At 53.2% G+C, this 19589-nt stretch overlaps 1 protein-coding gene across 1 annotated transcript in view; it reads right to left on the reverse strand.

The window, feature by feature from the left end:
* The window catches only part of Sult2b1 (sulfotransferase family 2B member 1), a 28672-nt gene that overhangs the window by 5316 nt on the left and 3767 nt on the right, over positions 1-19589 (reverse strand). The window contains exons 2-4 of the mRNA XM_028859269.2: positions 6630-6772; positions 2626-2834; positions 1014-1140 (exon numbers count right to left, since the gene is read on the reverse strand). Of these exons, the coding sequence (XP_028715102.1) occupies positions 1014-1140; positions 2626-2834; positions 6630-6772 (479 nt within the window). The remainder of the gene's footprint in view (positions 1-1013; positions 1141-2625; positions 2835-6629; positions 6773-19589) is intronic.

Raw genomic sequence — 19589 nt, forward strand, 5'->3', positions numbered from 1 at the left:
CATCTCTGTCTCTCCCATCTCTGTCTCCCCCATCTCTGTCTCTCCCATCTCTGTCTCTCCCATCTCTGTCTCTCCCCATCTCTGTCTCTCCCATCTCTGTCTGTCTCTCCCCATCTCTGTCTCTCCCCATCTCTGTCTCCCCACCTGTCTCTCCATCTCTGTCCCCCACTCTGTCCTCCCATCTCTGTCTCTCCCATCTCTGTCTCCCCCATCTCTGTCTCCCCATCTCTGTCTCTCCCATCTCTGTCTCTCCCCATCTCTGTCTCTCCCATCTCTGTCTCTCCCCATCTCTGTCTCTCCCATCTCTGTCTCTCCCATCTCTGTCTCTCCCCATCTCTGTCTCTCCCATCTCTGTCTCTCCCATCTGTCTCTCCCCATCTCTGTCTCCCCATCTCTGTCTCTCCCCATCTCTGTCTCTCCCCATCTCTGTCTCTCCCACCTCTGTCTCCCCACCTGTCCTCCCATCTCTGTCTCCCACCTTCCCCACCTGTCTCTCCCATCTCTGTCTCCCCACCTGTCTCTCCCCATCTCTGTCTCTCCCATCTCTGTCTCTCCCATCTCTGTCTCTCCCATCTCTGTCTCTCCCATCCTGTCTCCCCTCTCCTCCCCATCTCTGTCTCTCTCCCCCATCTCTGTCCCCCTGTCCTCCCACCTCTGTCTCTCCCATCTCTGTCTCTCCCCTCTCCCCCATCTCTGTCTCTCCCATCTCTGTCTCTCCCCATCTCTGTCTCTCCCCTCTCTCTCCCCTCTGTCTCCCCACCTGTCTCTCCCATCTCTGTCTCTCCCATCTCTGTCTCTCCTCATCTCTGTCTCTCCCCATCTCTGTCTCTCCCCATCTCTGTCTCTCCATCTCTGTCTCTCCCATCTCTGTCTCTCCCCACCTCTGTCTCTCCCATCTCTGTCTCTCCCATCTGTCTCTCCCATCTCTGTCTCTCCCATCTCTGTCTCTCCCATCTGTCTCCCCACCTGTCTCTCCCCGTCTCTCTCCTGCCTGTCTCTCCCCCGCTTCTCACCTTCCCCTTTGAGGAAATCCTGAAGGAACTGGTCAGGTGTGCCAGGGTCCTTCAGTTGCCCAGCAATCTTAGAGTAATAATAGAGCGAGACCACGACGTCCCGGGGGTTCCGGCCCAGGTAAATCACCTGTGTGGACAACAGCGGGGAGGGAGGAGGTGTCAGGTACAGCAGGGCCCGCCCCCAGGTCCGCCTTGTTCTGACCCTGCAAGCAGGACACTCTCGAGGTGGCGGAGCAGGCTCAGCTCAGCCCATCCTGAGGGACAGAGCCTCCTTCAGCCACATGAGAAGGAAGGAGGGGCTGTTTCTGAGAGTCAGGATGAGGGAGATCGTGTGACATGCTGACTGGGAAGCAGAGGCAGGAGGATCTTTGTGAGTTCAAGGCCAGCCTGGGCTACACAGTGAGGCCTGCTCTTAAAAAGAGGAAAATAAACAAAAAAACGAGACAAAAGTCAATGCAGGCCCAGCTCCATCCTCCCCGGGCCTGTGCCTGGTCCAGTCACAACCTCTTCCCTGTGCCTGGGCAGTAGCATCTCTGTCTTTCCGGTTCCTGCCAGGGAATCCCTGTGGGGCAGCCAAAGGACTGTGCCCATGCCTGGGCCAGCACTGGCCCCGTCCGTGGCCCCAGCTCTGCCACTGGGAGGCCACACAGCTCTATACTTGTTACCATCTCCGACCTTGGCCAACCCCTCTTCCCCTGGCTCACAGGGCTTCAGCCACAAGGACCTCCTTTGTGCCACAGACAAATCACCTCACTCACCCGAGGACATTATGTCTCTCTCCCCTCTACCCAGTCCCTGTAGCTCCTCCCTCTGGACCACCTTGCTTGTTTGTTTGGTTTTGTTGTTGCTACTGTTTTTTAAACTTTCCTATATATCCCAGGCTGACCTTGAACTCGATACTTAGCCAAGGATGATCTTCCGTGCTTCCCCTCCTGAGTACTCAGAATACAAGTGTGCATTAGCCAGGCCCTGGTGCATTTGCCTTTAATCTCAGCACTCAGGAGGCAGAGGCAGGCAGATCTCCAAGTTCGAGGCCAGCCTGGTCTACAGAGCGAGTTCCAGAACAGCCTGGGCTACACAGAGAAACCCTGTCTTGGAAAAAACAACAGCAACAAAAAAACCAAGTGAGCATCAGCATGCCTACTTTGTTGGATCCTGGGGATGCAGCCCAGGGCTCTGCGTCAGCTGCGGCTCTGCTGACTTCGCTGCCTGCTCCTCTAGCTCCTCCATCCGTTTCATGCTTTTGCTCTGTGTGTTTGTTTGGTTTTTCAAGACAGGGCTTCTCCGTGTAGCCCTGGCTTTCCTGGAACTCGCTCTGTAGACAGGCTGACCTCGAACTCAGTGCTGGGATTAAGGCATGTGCCACCAATGCCAGGCTTTTTGTTTGGGACAGGGTAGCATTCTGTAGCCCCGATGACCTGGAAATCATGACCACTCTTCTGCTTCAGCACCCCAAGTGCTGGGACCACAGGTACACATGACCACGTCTAGCCGAGAGTCTGCTCCCCTTTAAAAGGTGGACTCCCAAGGGCCCTGTGTTCAGGCTTGTTTTCACCGTACAGCTACTCAGCTGATCAGTCTCACACCCTCACCCAGAGCCCACCCACCTCACCTTGGCCTTGGAGCTGAAGGCGGCCTTGGTGAACAGTTGAATGGGGAGGTGGGAGCTCATGAGGCGGGGGCTGGGCCGGTCTGGGAGGCTGAAGGCACTTATGACGGTCTCGCACCAGGGTGCACGTTGCCAAATGGGCTCAGAACGGATCCATGAGGGGTCCCCATCTTTCAGGATTAAGCAGAGGATCTCAATCATCCAGTTGGTACCTACCAGGAGAACAGAAAGTTAGCTGGGAGCAGAAGGCAAGGGGTGGGAACAGAACCATATCCCAGTGGTAGCAGTGTGTTTGAAGCCGGCTGGGAAAGCAGAAGGCAAGGCAGCGGACAGCCTAGCCAGGTGTGGACACTGGTCATTCCGGCACTCTGGAGGCTAAGGCTGGACTACAGAGTGAAACCCCGTCTCAGAAAAGAACCAGGGGCGTCGTGGTTGATTAAGAATGGCTTCTGAGCTGGCGGTGGTGGCGCACACCTTTAATCCCAGCACTCGGGAGGCAGCCGGATCTCTGTGAGTTCAAGGCCAACCTGGTCTACAAAGCGAGTTCCAAGAAAGGCACAAAGTTACACAGAGAAACCCTGTCTCAAAAAAACAAACAAACAAAAAAAAAACAAAAACAAAAAAAGAATTGCTTCTGGAGGGGGCTCAGAGGTTAAGAGCACTAACTGCTCTTGCAGAGGTCCTGAGTTCAATTCCCAGCACCCACAGGGCAGCTCACAACCACCTGTAACTCCAGTTCCAGAGGATCTGACTCCCTCTTCTGGCCTCTGTGGGCACTGCACACACATGGTGCACACACCCATCTGCATAAAATAAAAGTAACTTTTTTAAATGAAAGAAAAGGCTTCAGTCATCAAGAAGACACAGAGGATAAAGATACCTCCTGCCAAGCCTGATGATCTGGGTTTGATCCCTAGGATTTACGTGGTGGGAGCAGAGAACCGACTCCCACAAGTTGTCCTCTGACCTCCACTCACTCTGTGGTACACACACACACACACACACACATACACACACACACACACACCAATAGGGGGTTATGTTCTGGCCCTTTTCTGGCCTCTGTGGGCAATGTGCACACATGGTGTACATACATGTGAGTAAAATGCCCATATGCATAAAATAAAAATAAACAGCCCTGTAACTCCAGTTCTGCGCTGGCTGCTCGTGGAGACCCTGGGCATCTTGAGTGGACACTGCTGTGTCAGCATGCATTTCCCTACCTCTGCTTCTCTGCGTGACAGACTGCAGCCCACCGAGCAGGTAGGAACCGCATGTCAACGCTGACCGCTTTCCTGTGTGTGTGTGTGTGTGTGTGTGTGTGTGGTGCCTGCATGCTCTGGGAAGACCTGCCCGCTTCTGAACGTGTGGAGCTCAGAGGGAAACATTGTATCTTCTTCTATAACTCTCCACTTCATTGTTTAAGAAAGGGTCCCCTACTGAACATGACCCTTACCATCTCCCCTAAACTGGCTGGCCATGAAGCCCCAGAATCTGTTTGTCTCTACCCTCAGCACTGACGTTAGAGGTGCCAGCTACCTACTGTGCTTGGCTTTTCTGTGGCTTCTGGGACTCACATTCGGGTTGTCACTGGTGACAAGTGCATTTGCCTGGTAGCCATTTCGCCACCCTTCTTTATTGATTTTTGTTATAGTTGTTTTTCAAGACAAGATCTCACTGTGTGGCTCTGGCTGTCCTGGAACTCACTATGCAAACCAGGCTGGCCTCAAATTCATAGAGCTCTTCCTGCCTCTGCCTTCTGGGTACTGGGATTAAAGCCACTACACCTGGCCAATTATTTTTGAGGGATTTTTTTTTCTTTTGTTTGTAGGGATTGAGTCGGGAGTTTCAGAAATGCTGAGCAAGTCTGGACCACTGGGCCACACCCCCGCCCCTCACTGGGGAATTACAGGCTCTACTGCTGAGCCACGTCTTCATTTCTTTTTACTTTTTGTCACGAGACACATTAAGATCCCATTAAAGTGGTGGCCCACAGCTTTAATCCCAGCACTCAGGAGGCAGAGGCAGGCAGATCTTTGAGTTTGAGACCAGCCTGGTCTACAGAGTGAGTTTCAGGAAGGCGAGGCTACACAGAGAAACCCTGTCTCGAAAAACAAAACCATAAAACAACAACAACAAATCACATTAAACTGTCCAGGCCAGCCTTGGGGGTCCCCCCTCCTCGGACCCTGGCCTAGCAAAGACAGCAGGCCTATGCCACCATGCCCGCCCAGCTTATCTCTTGGTATCTGAATGCCATGTTTCAGCAAGGAGCCCTGTCCCTGCGCAAGAGCCCAAGGCTCAGTATTCCCTTCCATGATCAGCCTTGGGCCCGGGGCTCGGGGCAGAAGGCTCTCCCTAGCTAGCGGTCTCAGCTCCCAACTACCAGCAGAGGGCGCCAGAGGAACACGAATTCCGACCCTGTTCTCTGGCGGCTCTCCTTGGCGAGTCCTCTCTAGCGCAGGGTCTAGAATGACGAGAATCCTCCACCAGGACATCTCAGCACCTCTCCAGTGAGGCTGAACCCGGCGACAAGAGCAGGGAAGCCCCGCTCCCCGATCACTGCTGCCTGGGGTTCCTTTTCCCTGCAGAGGGTGGGGCTACTCCTGCGCCTGCGGCCTCTCTATGCTCTGCGGGAGCAGTTCACAGTCGAAGTCCTTTGCTGGCGAGTTTCCTTCCCTTTGTGTTAGAAAACACACGACGCAGCCCTCATCATCCTCACCATTTCCGTTAGGCGACACACATACAACCACGCAGTTCTGCAGCAGTTATTCCCACTGGCCCCCAAGGCTTGTCCTCTCTCCAAACAGAAACTGTAATCATTAGGTCAATGCTCTCCTTTCTTCTCTCATGCAGCCCCGCTTCCTGGTTTCTGCCTCACAGTTTCCCCCTCCAAGCATGGCTACTTTAAGGGCCTCATGTAATTCCTTTGTGTCCAGTTTATTTCTCTTAACATGGTGTCTGTAAGGCTCACTCTTGCAGTGGTATGATTTTTTTTTTTTTAAAGACAGGGTTTTATCGCCCCAGGCTGGCTTCAAATCCAATCTGTACCTGAGGATGAGCTTTATCTCCTGATCCCTTCCTCCAACATGCTGGGATTACAGATGTGCACTGCTGTATCGAGTTCTCCTAGTTAGCTGTCAACACTGTCCAGGGTTACCCGAGAGTCTCAGCTGGGGTACTGCCTCTCTCCTCTCCCTCTCCTTTCCCCTCCTCTCCCCTCCTCTCCCCTCTCCTCCCCTTCCTCCCTGGTTTTTTGAGACAGGGTTTCTCTGTGTAGCTTTGGACCCTGTCCTGGAACTCACTTTGTAGACCAGGCTGGCCTCCAACTCAGAAAGATCTGCCTGCCTCTGCCTCCCAAGTGCTGGGATTAAAGGCATGCGCCACCACCGCCTGCACTGTCGGGTGTTTTTTTATCACAAAAAGAAAACCAGAACACTGGCTTTCCTTGTCTGTGAAGATGGAGTAGTATTCTGTACGTGAGTTCAGAATGAAGTGGAGAGGAAGACGTCCTCCACAAACATGTTAGGCAGCAGGCCTGGTTCTGGGCTCAGAGAGCAGACAAAGCTCTCAGGGGAACTCAGATAGCCTTCCGGTGAGAAGGCAGAGATTCCATCAGCAAGGCTGTGCCTGGGTGGCACACACCTGCCCTCCCAGGACCGGAGACACTGAGGCAGGAGGGCCAGGAGTTCAAGGCTAACCTGGCCTGCATGAAAACCTGTCTCAACAAAAACAAAGTACCCACCAGACCACACAGTGGCCAAGGGGACAGGGAGAGCCGAGGGGACAGGGGAGGTCTGGGGACACTCAGTGCTGTGAGGACCGAGGGGACAGGGGAGGTCTGAGGGGAGTGTGGGGAGGGGAGAGGGGTTGGCCAGGCCTTCAGAAGTGACCTGGAGCAGGGAGTTAGTGGGCAGAGCCCAGGGAGGTGCCTCCAGCTGAGGACACATTCCCAGGTTCCCTTCCCTCTCCACTTCCTCCCTGAGTGCAAGCTGGCGCGTATGTACCTGATTTGGGGTAGGTGACAATGAAGATGTCCTCGTCCCGCACGTTGTTAGTGTTCTCTGCCAGGCTGAGGCTCTCGGGCGAGTACATGCCAACCGGGAAGGGAATTCCTTTGTACCGGAAATATTCACCCTGCAGCTTCTGGCTGGAAGAGAGGAATGGCGCACATAAGGAAAAACAAGGAGGCGGCCGCAAGTTGCAGGGCCCCTCCACGCGCACCCTGGCGAGGAGCGTCCACCCGAAGAGTGGATCTGCCTCAGCCTCATCACGGCCGTGCCGTGATGCCATTTGCTAGCCTCATATTATGGGTGCAGAAAGCTGGGCACAGAGGGTGGGAGGGAGTCGCCCAGAGCCGAGCAGCTGGCAGGAGGCAGAGTACTTCATGTCTGTGACGTGGAGCTAAGTGTTCTCCTTATGTTATTCCACATCCCAACCCTGGAAGGCGACACCAAGTCACCAGGCCATTTTACGAATGCGGAACCCAAGCCAAAGGTGGCAGGTGCCCTGCCCACGCTGCACGCGGCAGAGCCCATGTGAAAACCCACAATGACTCACTGGGAAGCTAAAATGATCTAGCTGCTTTTTCTAAAGCCATGACGCATTTACGAAGCCACAAAACTGAGTTTCCAAAGAGAGGATTGAACCCAGGGCTTCCGGAATGGAACAGGAACTGTGCTACCACGAAGCCGTGCCCCCAGCCCCTCACTGGGGGATTCTAGGCAGGGGCTCCACCACTGAGTCACACCCCAGCCCCTCACTGGGGATTCTAGGCAGGGGCTCTACCACTGAGCCACACCCCAGCCCCTCACTGGGGGGTTCTAGGCAGGGGCTCCACCACTGAGCCACGCCCTCAACCCTCTATTAATTTATTGGAGACAGGGTCTCACTATGTTGTCCTGGATAGTCTTGAACTTTTGATTCTTGTGTCTCAGCCTCCTAAGTGACTAGGATGGCAGATCTGGGCCACCAGGCTCATCTAGGACGTATATTTTGTCTCAGGAAGTATTAGCGATGGAGCTTGAGCCTTGGTGCCAGCACATTAACCCGTTGCCCTGGCACTGAGCTACAACCCTTGGATTCATATTCTAGGGGGGAGGGAACCCAGAGCATATTGCTTTGTTTTGAAGAAGAATGCCCACTAAAGGTTGAGAAGAACAGCTTTTGGCTACATCTGCTTCAGATTCTTGACTGGGGGGACTGAGCATCCTCAGATGTGGATTACTTCTGTCCTTGGCTTCATGTCGCTCTATCTTGGGGACATGTGTGGTAACTGAATGCCATCAGTGCCCCACTAAAGTCCTCTGCATGTGACTTTTGCAGGTCCCTTGTCTTTGTCTCTCTCAGTACGTAAGGGACAGGAGACCCGGGGAGGTTCGGACTGTCAGAACTGTGGATGTCACCAACTGCTCTTAAAAAACCTCGCTTTGAGTGAGGCCAGTCATTCCCAAGACAAAGCAGGCTGAGGCAGGGGGACAGAAAGCTAAAGGCCAACTCCAAAACCAGGGAGTTCCAGGCTCAAACGTAAGAAGCTGCCTGGCGTTAGTGGCGCACGCCTTCAATCCCAGCACTCAGGAGGCAGAGGCAGGTGGATCTGTGAGTTCAAGGCCAGCCTGGTCTACAGAGGGAGTTCCAGGGCAGCCAGGACTACACAGAGAAACCCTGTCTCAAATCCCCCTGCTCCCCAAAAAAGAGGGCTGGAGAGTTTTTGGCTCAGTGGTTAGAAGTACTTACAGCTATTTCAGAGAACCCAAGTTCCGGTTCCAGAACCTGTATAAGGCAACACACAAATAACTACTACCATCTGATACCCTCTTCTAGCCTTCATGAGTACCCAGACAGACAGACAGACAGACAGACACACACACACACATACACACACACACACACACACACACACAAACACAATGAAATATATCTTAAAATAAAGAAAAAGTTTGGAATGTAAAATCCCTCAGTGAGGGGCTGGGGTTATGGCTCTGTGGTAGAGCCCCGGCCTAAAATCCCCCAGCGAGGCATGGGCATGGCTGTGTGGTGGGCATGGCATGGCTGTGTGGTGGGCATGGCATGGCTGTGTGGTATGTCATGAGGCCCTGGGTTCCATTCATAGAAGAGTGACAACAATAATGATGGTGTTGTTGATGATGAGAGGTTGGTTCTGAACACACAGGTGAAACTCAGAAATGTGGAGGGTCACACATTCAGGAGTCCACACTGTAGGAAGTTCTCTGTGTCTTGGGTATATATGTATATATATATAAAATCACTGCCACCTTGTAGCATTTTGTAAAGCACTCAAGCCTCTGTCTAACATGGAGAAAGTGTTGCATTAAAGCCGGTTAAGTTTTCACCGAGGAGGACTGCAGGAGGCTGTAAGCAGGCAGTGTGCAGTCTAGTGGCCTGGTTTGAAGCTCACATCCCATAAACCTGAGCTAAAATAACCATTTTACACAACTGTAGGTCAGGAGCATCGTGGCCCTGCTCAGGCTAGCCTGCAATGTGCCTTCGCTAAGTGGCGCATTCTTTAGGTACTTCATTTGTTCAGTGATGTTGTCACTTGGCCATAGGCTGAGCCTGAGGATAGAATGTGTGATGTCACCAGTTACCAGGTAGATTTGGCTCAACAGGTGGGAGCAGTGAGGTCAACAGTTACCAGGCCACTTAGCTGCCTGCCCGTGGCCATCCCTAACCTGCCTTCCCTCCTGAGCCTCAGTTTCCTCCTCTGTTACAAACGGAGAGCAGTAATCACTGCTTCAAGCTGCCAATCCTACCGAGGACGAGAAGGGCTTGTATATCTTAAGTACCGGGTTCTTGAGAGACGCAGTAGCCCCAGGTAGGACTTAATCTTTGATCTTAGCAGCTCTTGACAGAGAGATTTATCTCCCATTACAGGAGAGGGAAACTGAGTCACCTTTCAGGGAAGGATCTCGTGGCCTTAGGCACCCCGGAATGATACCTGGATGAGTAAGTAAATTAATGTGGACACCTGGCCCACTGCTCCATCGATTAAAACAAAACAAAACAAAAACCTCTTGAGTGCAGCTCTCATCCCGAGAGGCCAAGCAGCAGAGGCTCAGGGATGCTGGTACTCATGTCACGTGTGAGAGAATGAATGAATGAGTGAGAGAAATGGGTGATTAATGAGCGGGGCAGGGAATGGCGGAATATATGAATGAGTGGATGAAAACAAGCGGGAGAAGGATGGAGTGAGGAAATGAATCAATGCCCAGATAAAATTGAGAAGGGCTAGGAGAATGAATGAATGACTAAATGAACAGGGTGAAGGGACGTCCCAGAGCACTTGCGGCCCCTCCCTTGCCTGTGCCTTCAGCCCTGGCTACTGTCAGGACTTCACCATCCAGGACACGGAACTCTGAGATGCCCAGAGCCCCTTGACGGTCCTGCAGGCTCCCCCACAGCCTCCCCCTCCCCCACCTTCATGCCAGCTCTGGCCTCCACCTGGCCTCTCCTCTGCACGTCCATCCCTCTGCCACCCGCGCTCCCAGCACCCCGCAGCCTCTTTGGGTTTTCCGTCTTGTGATTTCCTCACTCCCTCTGCCAGTACCCACAAGCAGCTCTCCGCATTAGCCCTGAAAGTGATGGGCTCATCCTCTGAAGGCGGCCAGCTCAGCCCCGTGGTGGAGAAGGGCTGAGCTAGCGCAGGCTTCCATGTCAAGAGATGGGTGGAAGGAAGGGAAGCCATCACCTATGGCCTCGCCTGCTGCCGTCATTACATTTTTATAATTCGGTCTGCACACAGCAGGAGAAGACCCACCTAGGACCAGGTGTTCTGCCCTCCCCATGCTCAGACCCGCAGCAGCCGTCTTACTGGAAGTGGTATCCAGCCGTGACAAGGACCCGCAAGGCACCCCACCTGCCCTGTCCCTCTGTGCCGTCATCTCTGGTGGCCCGGCCTGCTGGCCTTGTCCTCCTCCCACATTCTGAGTCAGCCCTGCTGTCCACGCTTTACACAGGCTGTCCCCTTGCCTTCCATTTGTCTACAGACTCTTGCCCTCCCCATGTGAAATATGCCATGCTGTCACTGAACCCCATCATCGAGGACACCCTGTGGACAATGGGCCGGACACACATCCTCCAGCCAGCTACACACCCCCCAAAAAACCCCCGCACATACGTGCCCCTTCTGAGTTGCTTCAGTTTACACAGCTCAGGTTGAATATTACCTCATCTCACCCTAAACACAGGGCTCAAGGGAGACTCACGTGGAGACTTTCCTGTTTTGGAATAGCTGCATGCACACATCGAGATGCCCTGGGAAAGCGACCCGAGTCTAAACTCCAGTTCACCACGGACGTCGTACCTCCCATAGCCCAAAGACATTTCATCCAATAGTTCTGGGTCCCCATGTCTCGGCTCTGACTGGTTCCATGAGGAGGCATGCAGGCTTCTAAAAAGGTTTGGATTCTGGGGTTCTTGGAGCTTCGGATTTGCCAAGTGGTGGTAATTAAGCCATATTTTCTGTCTACCTTCTTTGTCCAGGGGCTTTCCACAGTGAACACATTTTCTTTAGATGAATCTGTGTTAAATGTATGGATGTCTTGCCCTCATGTGTATCTGTGCACCACATGCAGTGCCTGCAGAGGCCATAAGAGGGCGTCAGATCCCCCAGAACTGAAGTTACAGACAGTTGTGAGTGGCCAAGTGTGTGCTGAGAATTGAACCCAGGTCCTCTGCAAGAGCAGCCAGTGCTCTTAACCGCTGAGCCATCTCTCCAGTCTCAACAATTGCTCATTTTTGGTCTGTCTGTCTGCGGTGGGGAGAGAGCTTCTGCACATTTGCGTCCACTGAAGGAAGGGAATTTGTGTCACAGTCTTCCCTGACCTTGTGCAGTCTCTCAGCAACACCATGAGGCTTCTGATGATCCCTGGCTTACCGAGGAGACAACAGACGGTCAGAGAGATGGAGCCACCTGGCTAACGTCACACAGCCATGGAGGGCAGAGCAAGTTTGAACCCAACATGTTAGGGAGACACAAAATTGACCCAAGCTGTTCAGAGATGCCCTGGTCATGACTGCCCCAGCCCCACCGGGTCAGTCCGAGAGCTGATTGATATATCTCACAGCTAACGCACCTGGATGAAGGATCATAACATAGTCAAAGGTGGTACGGCCCTACTGCTTCCCCTTGGGTGTCTACCCGAGAGAAACAAACATTTGGTAAGTTGCTTGCCACAGAAGCCTGTGGACTTAGGCTTGCTCCTGTACTGACACAGATACACAGCCCGGCTGAGAAGGCGGTTGCATGCGCCTGTGATCCAGCACTAGGTCCGCAGTGGACTCCTGAGCTCTCGAACCAACCAACCCACGCTAAACAGCAATCTTTAGGCTCAAAAGATGGTAGATGCATCTGGCAAGATGGCTCAGCAGGCAAAGCCACTTCCGGCCAGGCCTAATAACCTGAGTTCTGAGCACACGCCACTGTACACATAAACACACACACAACACGTAAATGATGGGTGATGCCTCTGACGGCCAAGGTTAACCTCTGGCTTTCACATTCACCCACACATCTGTGCACGTGTGTGCATGCACATGTGCACAACCACACACACTCACACATACACACACACACACACTCCCAAAGAAGCAACAGAGGGCAGCAGGAAATGAGCAGGTCCCTCTGTGATGCTGAGGATTTGCGGGGAGTCAACCACGAGCCTGGAACAGCAACTCTGGAAGCCATGGAGTGGGAGATTCTGCACACACCTGGCTCTCCACTTCTTCTGTTTGGTTTGGTTTTTCGAGACAGGGTTTCCCTGTGTAGCTTTGTGCCCTTCCTGGAACTCACTTTGTAGACCAGGTTGGCCTTGAACTCACAGTGATCCTCCTGCCTCTGCTGGGATTAAAGGCATGTGCTACCACAGCCTGACTGTGATTCTATTTTTTTTTTAAGATCTATTTATTTACTATGTATACATTATTCTGTCTGCACATATCCCTGCAGGACAGAAGAGGGCACCAGATCTCATTACAGATGATTGTGAGCCACCATGTGGTTGCTGGGAATTGAACTTAGGACCTTTGGAAGAGCAAGCAGTGCTCTTAACCTCTAAACCACCTCTCTAGCCTGTGATTCTATTTTTCAAGAGTCTCATTCAGATAAACACAACATCCATTATTACAGTGATGGCCAGTGACTCTCTTGTCTACCCAGGATATCTGAGAAGACACCTCACCCATGCCACTGCCCCACTGATGGGGGACACGTGAGCAATGCCCCTTCACTGGAGGGTGGCCGGTGTGTCATCTTCCCACTGACATTCATGAGCCCTGGTCAAGGGCCAGGGCCTCAGAGAGTACTAGGATCCCAAGGACAGCTTCTGTTCTTGGGCTGGATCCAGTCAACTCCAGATGATGTCATTATAAACATCAGAAAGTGCTAGTATGTGGAGCTGAGGCAGGAGGATTGCAAGTTTGAGACCAGCCTGAGCTGCATATCCAGACCATGTCTCATAATAAAGTGAGAGAAAAAGGGAGAAGATGAGAAAGCGGGGGGGGGGGGGGGGGGGGGGGGGGGGGGGGGGGGGGGGGGGGGGGGGGGAGGAGGGAGAAGAGGCAGAAGGGGAGGAGAGGGGAGAGGAGGAGGGGGGGGGGGGGGGGGGGGGGGGGGGGGGGGGAGGGGAGGAAGAAGAGGGAGAGGAGGAGGAGGGGAGGGGGGGGGGGGGGGGGGGGGGGGGGGGGGGGGGGGGGGGGGGGGGGGGGGGGGGGGGGGGGGGGGAGGAGGAGGAGGGAGAGGAGGAGGAGGGAGAGGAGGAGGGTTTGATCTCAGACAGGGAGCTCTGGAACAGGACATTTCCAGTTTGGTCACAGGAGGTCAGGGGCACTCTCTGAGGAGTTGATGTGTGGAAAACCCCTAAGGGCGCGAGGATGCTCTGTGGGGTCTCAGCACGTATGAACTCTGGGGTCTGGGCAGGCTGTAGCCCTGCTCAGGCAGCCCCCACTGTCACCAGTGCCAGGCTGTCCTGCTGACTCACGTTGGGGTCAGCTCACCAGAGTCCCCCGGCCTGAGCCAGCTTCAGACGCAGCATGCCATTGTTTATAGCAGTCCAGCCGCCCGACTTTGCCTGCGCGGATGCCCTTCCTCACATCGCGCTCACCTCCACGCTGGCCTCTGCATGGAGTGCATCAGTGCCAGCGTCCCCAGCTCCCCTCGGCAGGATGACTCACACTTTAGCCAGGGCCAGGGAAGCTTCATTCCCAGCAGCACGGTGATGCGTGACTGGCCCCAGCCCAGGCGCCTCGCAGTCCTCCACCTCGTGTACTCTTCTGACCATCACTTAATATGTAGTGACTGTTTCTTTGTGTATTTCCTTGTTCCAGTGTCTCCCCCACTGGTGAGGAAACCGGGTGTTCCACCTTCAAGAACCAGGGGTGGTAGGGCGAGGGACAGTACTCATTGTATCTGAACAAACAGCCGTGTCCCCCACCCCTGAAATGTACCGGATACACAGACGACCTTGACGAAGAACCAGTGAAGGACACAAGAGGTTGACGCAGCCCTGAAGGACCAGAAGCCAAGAGAAAGATGAGCGCTCAGCAAACGCTTGCGCCAGCTCCTCACTGAGACCTGCGTCCACCCCTCCCCACCACAGGGTTTCTCTGTGTAGCCCTGGCTGTCCTGGAACTCGCTCTGTAGACCAGGCTGGCCTTGAACTCAGGGATCCCGCCGCCTCTACCTCCTAAGTGCTGGGATTAAAGGTGTGCGCCACCACGCCTGGCATGTTTCCATCTCGACAGCACCCTCGGCTGACATCCTTTACATTTCTGAAACTTACCTACACACAGACATTTGCTTTAAAGAAGCCGGGAAACAAACTGAACTCTAGCAATCCGCAGCCCGGAGCGAGCGTATGGGGGTCAAAGGTCCTGGCACCTACGCCTCAGGTTAAAATGCATCTGAGAAGCTGATCTGTCACCCCAGCACCTGGGAGGCTGAGGCAGGAAGAGCTTGATTAAAAGGCCAGCCTGTGAAATTTAGCAAGGCCCTGTCTCAAAACAAAAACAAAACAAAAAAAAAGGAGGATTCTGGTGGTGGTGGTGGCGGGGGTGGCGGCGGCGGGCGGCGGCGGCGCTCGCCTTTAATCCCAGCACTTGGCAGGGAGAGGCAGGCGGATCTCTGTGAGTCCTAGGCCAGCCTGGTCTACAGAGTGAGACCCTACCTCAAAAACACAAAACAAAAAGTAAAAGGAGGGGTGGGCATGGCTCGATGGTAGAGCACTGGCCTGGCATGCAAAGGGTCCTGGGTTCAATCCCCAGGGCTACCCAAAACAAAGGTTGTAAAATATTTCTAAATATTTCTAGCTAGCTAATATATATCTGTATCTATACCTACACACACACACACACACACACACACACACACACACACACACACACACACACACACACCTGTAACCATTTATTCATGAGTGAGCGGCTGCCATGTGAGCCTCAGGGGGCAGGACTTGGCAGCTGCCTGGAGCTTCCCGGTCAGCCCCACACCCACACCCACTGCCCCTCTGATAGCCTCCCCCCCAGACTGAATGAGACTGGCCCTGGACTTGTAGAATGTCGTCCTAGGAGCTATTCCCTGGATCTGGTTGGTTTTTGCAAAGGTGGTTGATGCTTACAAAGGTCTGTAAAAGAAGTCACCCCCGCATAGATGGGATCTGTACAGATTCCAGAATGTGAGGGTGGAATGGCCATGGGCCTGGTCACACAGGCCTGCAAACTTAGTACTCAGGAGACTGAGGCAGGAGGATTACTTTGAATTCAAGGACAGCCTGGCCTATAGACTCTGTCTCAAAACAAAAAAAAAAAATATTTTTATTTTGTTTTATTTACTTATTTTGGTTTTTCAAGACAGGGTTTCTCTGTGTAACAGCTCCAGCTGTCCTAGAACTCACTCTGTAGACCAGGCTGGCCTTAAACTCAGAGATCTGCCTCCCTCTGCCTCCTGAGTGCTAGGACTAAAGGCGTGCGCACCACCATGCCTGGCCCAAAACAAAAATATTTAAATGATGTTTTTATCTCCAGCAGTTGACTGACCACACAATACCTAATTTAGATTTTGAGGTACAACCTCCATCTTGTTGGCCCATTTGAGAGATGAGGACAGAGGCTGGAAGATGTGGAGTGTCAGCTGACGGAGACATACCTTGTCAAGTCTTTTCAGGCCTTCAGTCTCCCTGAATGGCCTGAGAGGCCTCCTCCCCACCTGCGCTGACAGGCTCAGTCTGTTCCCTAAATGTTCCACGCTCCACCACACCAGGTCTCCTCGTGGCCTCTTGCCTGAGGCTCTTCCCACTTCTCTCTGGTATGCATCCCCATTTATTAGACCCCTACTGTGTGCCTTTATTGCACCAAACCTCACACAGACCCAGCACACTGTCTAATGCCACAGCCACCAGCCACATGTGCTACGAGCATTTGAAACGTGGCCTCAGGGACAGGGGATCGAGGCTCTGATTCTTCCCCTTCTGTTCCTGACTTAATGTCAGTTCCGACGGTGGGAAGTGCTGTTAGCTGCTGAGAACAGCCAGGGCCTGCTAGTGGACTTGTCAGCCATGACCACGATGAGATCAAACGCAAATGGAATCTCTCCCCAGGCAGAGAGCAGCTGCCTGAGTGGTCACCAGAGAAAACCCACACCACAGATCTCAGGCTTAGTGTGGGAAAGAAGCAGCTCTGCTTAATTCGTAAAAGTGTTTTTGTTTTTGGAAGATAGGGTCTCACTCTGTAGCCCAGGCTAGCCTCAGGCTTGCAGCAATCCTTCTTCCTCTGCTTCCTACGTACTGAGGTGTCAGGTGTGAGTCTTGTCTTCCACTCATTTGTAGCATCCAGGAGACATTTACCTGGGGGCTCACGTTGTGTCTAAATAAGTGAGGTGTTAGAAGGCGAAGGTGTGGGTCAGTGGTAGAGCCCCTGCTTGGAATCCCCCCCCGGGGGGGGGGGGGTCAGTGGTAGAACCCCTGCTTGGAATCCCCCCCCAGGGGGGGTGGGGGGTCAGTGGTAGAGCCCTGCTTGGAATCCCCCCAGGGGGTGGGGGTCAGTGGTAGAGCCTGCTGAATCCCCCAGGGGGGGGGGGGTCAGTGGTAGAGCCCCTGCTTGGAATCCTCCCCCGGGGGGGGGTCAGTGGTAGTAATGTACACACAGGCCTGGGTTCCATCCCGCCTAACACAGCCGAAAGAAGGAGGAGCATTGGAGCTGGGAGACGGCCTGGTAGCTAAACTGCTTCCTGTGTGAGCATGAGCACCCAAGTCTGGATCCTTAGCACGCTCTGAAGTTGGGCACCGTGTGTGTGTGTGTGTGTGTGTGTGTGTGTGTGTGTGTGTGTGATCTCAGTGCAGTGGTGGGTGTCTGTATCTCTGTGCTATGGTGTGAGTCTGTCTGTCTGTCTGTCTGTGTGTATCTCAGTGCTGTGGTGTGAGTCTGTCTGTCTGTGTGTATCTCAGTGCTGTGGTGTGAGTCTGTCTGTCTGTGTGTATCTCAGTGCTGTGGTGTGAGTCTGTCTGTCTGTATTTCAGTGCTGTGGTGTGAGTCTGTCTGTCTGTGTGTATCTCAGTGCTGTGGTGTGAGTCTGTCTGTCTGTCTGTGTGTATCTCAGTGCTGTGGTGTGAGTCTGTCTGTCTGTCTGTGTGTATCTCAGTGCTGTGGTGTGAGTCTGTCTGTCTGTGTGTATCTCAGTGCTGTGATGTGAGTTTGTCTGTCTGTGTGTATCTCAGTGCTGTGGTGTGAGTCTGTCTGTCTGTGTGTATCTCAGTGCTGTGGTGTGAGTCTGTCTGTCTGTCTGTGTGTATCTCAGTGCTGTGGTGTGAGTCTGTCTGTCTGTGTGTATCTCAGTGCTGTGGTGTGAGTCTGTCTGTCTGTGTGTATTTCAGTGCTGTGGTGTGAGTCTGTCTGTCTGTCTGTCTGTATTTCAGTGCTGTGGTGTGAGTCTGTCTGTCTGTATTTTAGTGCTGCGGTAGGGCAGACAAAAGTAGATCCATGAGACTCTGACCAACAGATCTAGACAAAATGGAGAGCTCCAGTGTGTGTGAGAGAGACCCAGCCTCAAAAAATAAGGGAGCTAGAGACGCAGCAGTAAAAGGCACTTGGTGCTCTTGCAAGGGACACAGTTTGGATCCCAGAACTCAGGTCAGTCGGATGGCAACCGCCTATAACTCCACTCCAAGGAATCTGGTGCCCTCTTCTGGTATCCTATGGCGCCTGCACAAACATGGTACACACATGCACACACTCACACACACACACACACACACACACAAATAAAAAATGTGGAAAGTAGTAGAGGAAGACACCAATCTACATGCACAAGTGAGTAGACCAGCACACACGTGTGCACACAATACCTACAACATATCAGAAACACATACACGCAGAAAGGAAGGAAGGAAGGAAGGAAGGAAGGAAGGAAGGAAGAAAGAAAGAAAGAAAGAAAGAAAGAAAGAAAGAAAGAAAGAAAGAAGGAAGAAAGGAAGAAGGAAAAGGTTAGCCAGGCATGGTGGCGCACACCTTTAATCCCAGCACTCAGGAGGCAGAGGCAGGCAGATCTCTGAGTTCTAGGCCAGCCTGGTCTACAGAGCCAGTTCCAGGACAGCCAGGGCTGCACAGAGAAACACAGAGAAACCTTATTCAAGCAAGCAAACACAAAAAAGCAAGAAGAGAAGAAGAAGGAAGGCAGAGGAGAAGGAAGGCAGTGCTGCAAAGGAGGGAGCCTGTGAGCGGGCCCTGGGCCCAGGCTGCCTGGGGTGTTCTCAGGCAGTTTCTCTTTCCCCACCTGCCCCCCATCTCCTGGCTCAAGAGGACTCACTGGCAGTTGGAAAGGAAGTAGAAAAATGAAATCTCCAAAGCAGCCAAGACTGACGACTCACTGCTGCCACTTCCCAGCAGCACTCGAGTCTGAGGCAGGAGGACTACCATGAGTTCAAGGCTAGCCTGGGCTACACAAGGAGACCCTGTCTGGAGAGGCGGCTCGGTGGTTAAAAATGCATGCCGCTCCAGTCCCCATCCAGCTGATTGGGGTTTAGCTTTCAGCACCCACACTGGGCAGCTCACAACTGCCTATAGCTACAGACTGGGGGGGGGCGCTGACTCTCCTGGCCTCTGTGGGCACCCACACTCTTGGGCGCACACACAAGACACACATATACAGAAATACACAAAATAAAATAAATTAATTAATCTTCGAAAAAAATCAGCAAGTGGCCTTTGCCCTCCTACAACCCTCCACAGAACAGACAGCTCCTTTCCATATGAGGTGCCAGCCTCGTCCCCCAGCTGCCCCTAATGTATAGACACTGCTGCTTCTCTGGGTCTTGTTGAGTAAGTGGCCTTCGAGCTCGGGTTGCCTGGTCCCCACTTTCCTGGCCCTGGTCCCCTTTTGAGGCTTCTGGCTCAGATCTCCCCGATGCTGATTGGATGCCCTTGTTGCCTCAGCATTTGGTGCCACTAATGTCTTTGGCTCCTACATGTCCTCCTAGAGTGACCCCACACACTGGGAGTTTCCACTCCCGAGCCCCTGTCTTGTGAGGACCACAAGGCCTTACAGGACCATAAGGCATGGCGGAGGGGACTGCCTTGGGTCTTTGTGGGCTACAAACATCTCCTGCTTTTTTTTTTTTTTTTTTTGTTCTGAGACACGATTACTCTGTGTAGCCCTGGCTGTCCTGGAACTCACTCTGTAGACCAGGCTGGCCTTGAACTCAGAGATCTGCCTGCCTCTGCCTCCTGAGTGCTGGGATCTAAGATGTAAGCGCCTGGCCATCTCTTGCTTCTTACCTCTTCTCTGCCCACCTGAGCTCCAGGTAGGCACCACTGTCCTGTTTATTGCTTAAAACCTATCTATTATTGCTTAACAGATCCTCCAGCGCAGAACCCAGCTCCTTGTTAAAAGTCTGTGAAATCTCCCCCAGTGTCGAGCTGTAAAACCAGAGATAGAAACTGCTGGGGAGGTTGGACATTCC

The sequence above is a fragment of the Peromyscus leucopus genome, chromosome 1 (assembly GCF_004664715.2).
Source record: "Peromyscus leucopus breed LL Stock chromosome 1, UCI_PerLeu_2.1, whole genome shotgun sequence".
NCBI classification, from domain to species: domain Eukaryota; kingdom Metazoa; phylum Chordata; class Mammalia; order Rodentia; family Cricetidae; genus Peromyscus; species Peromyscus leucopus.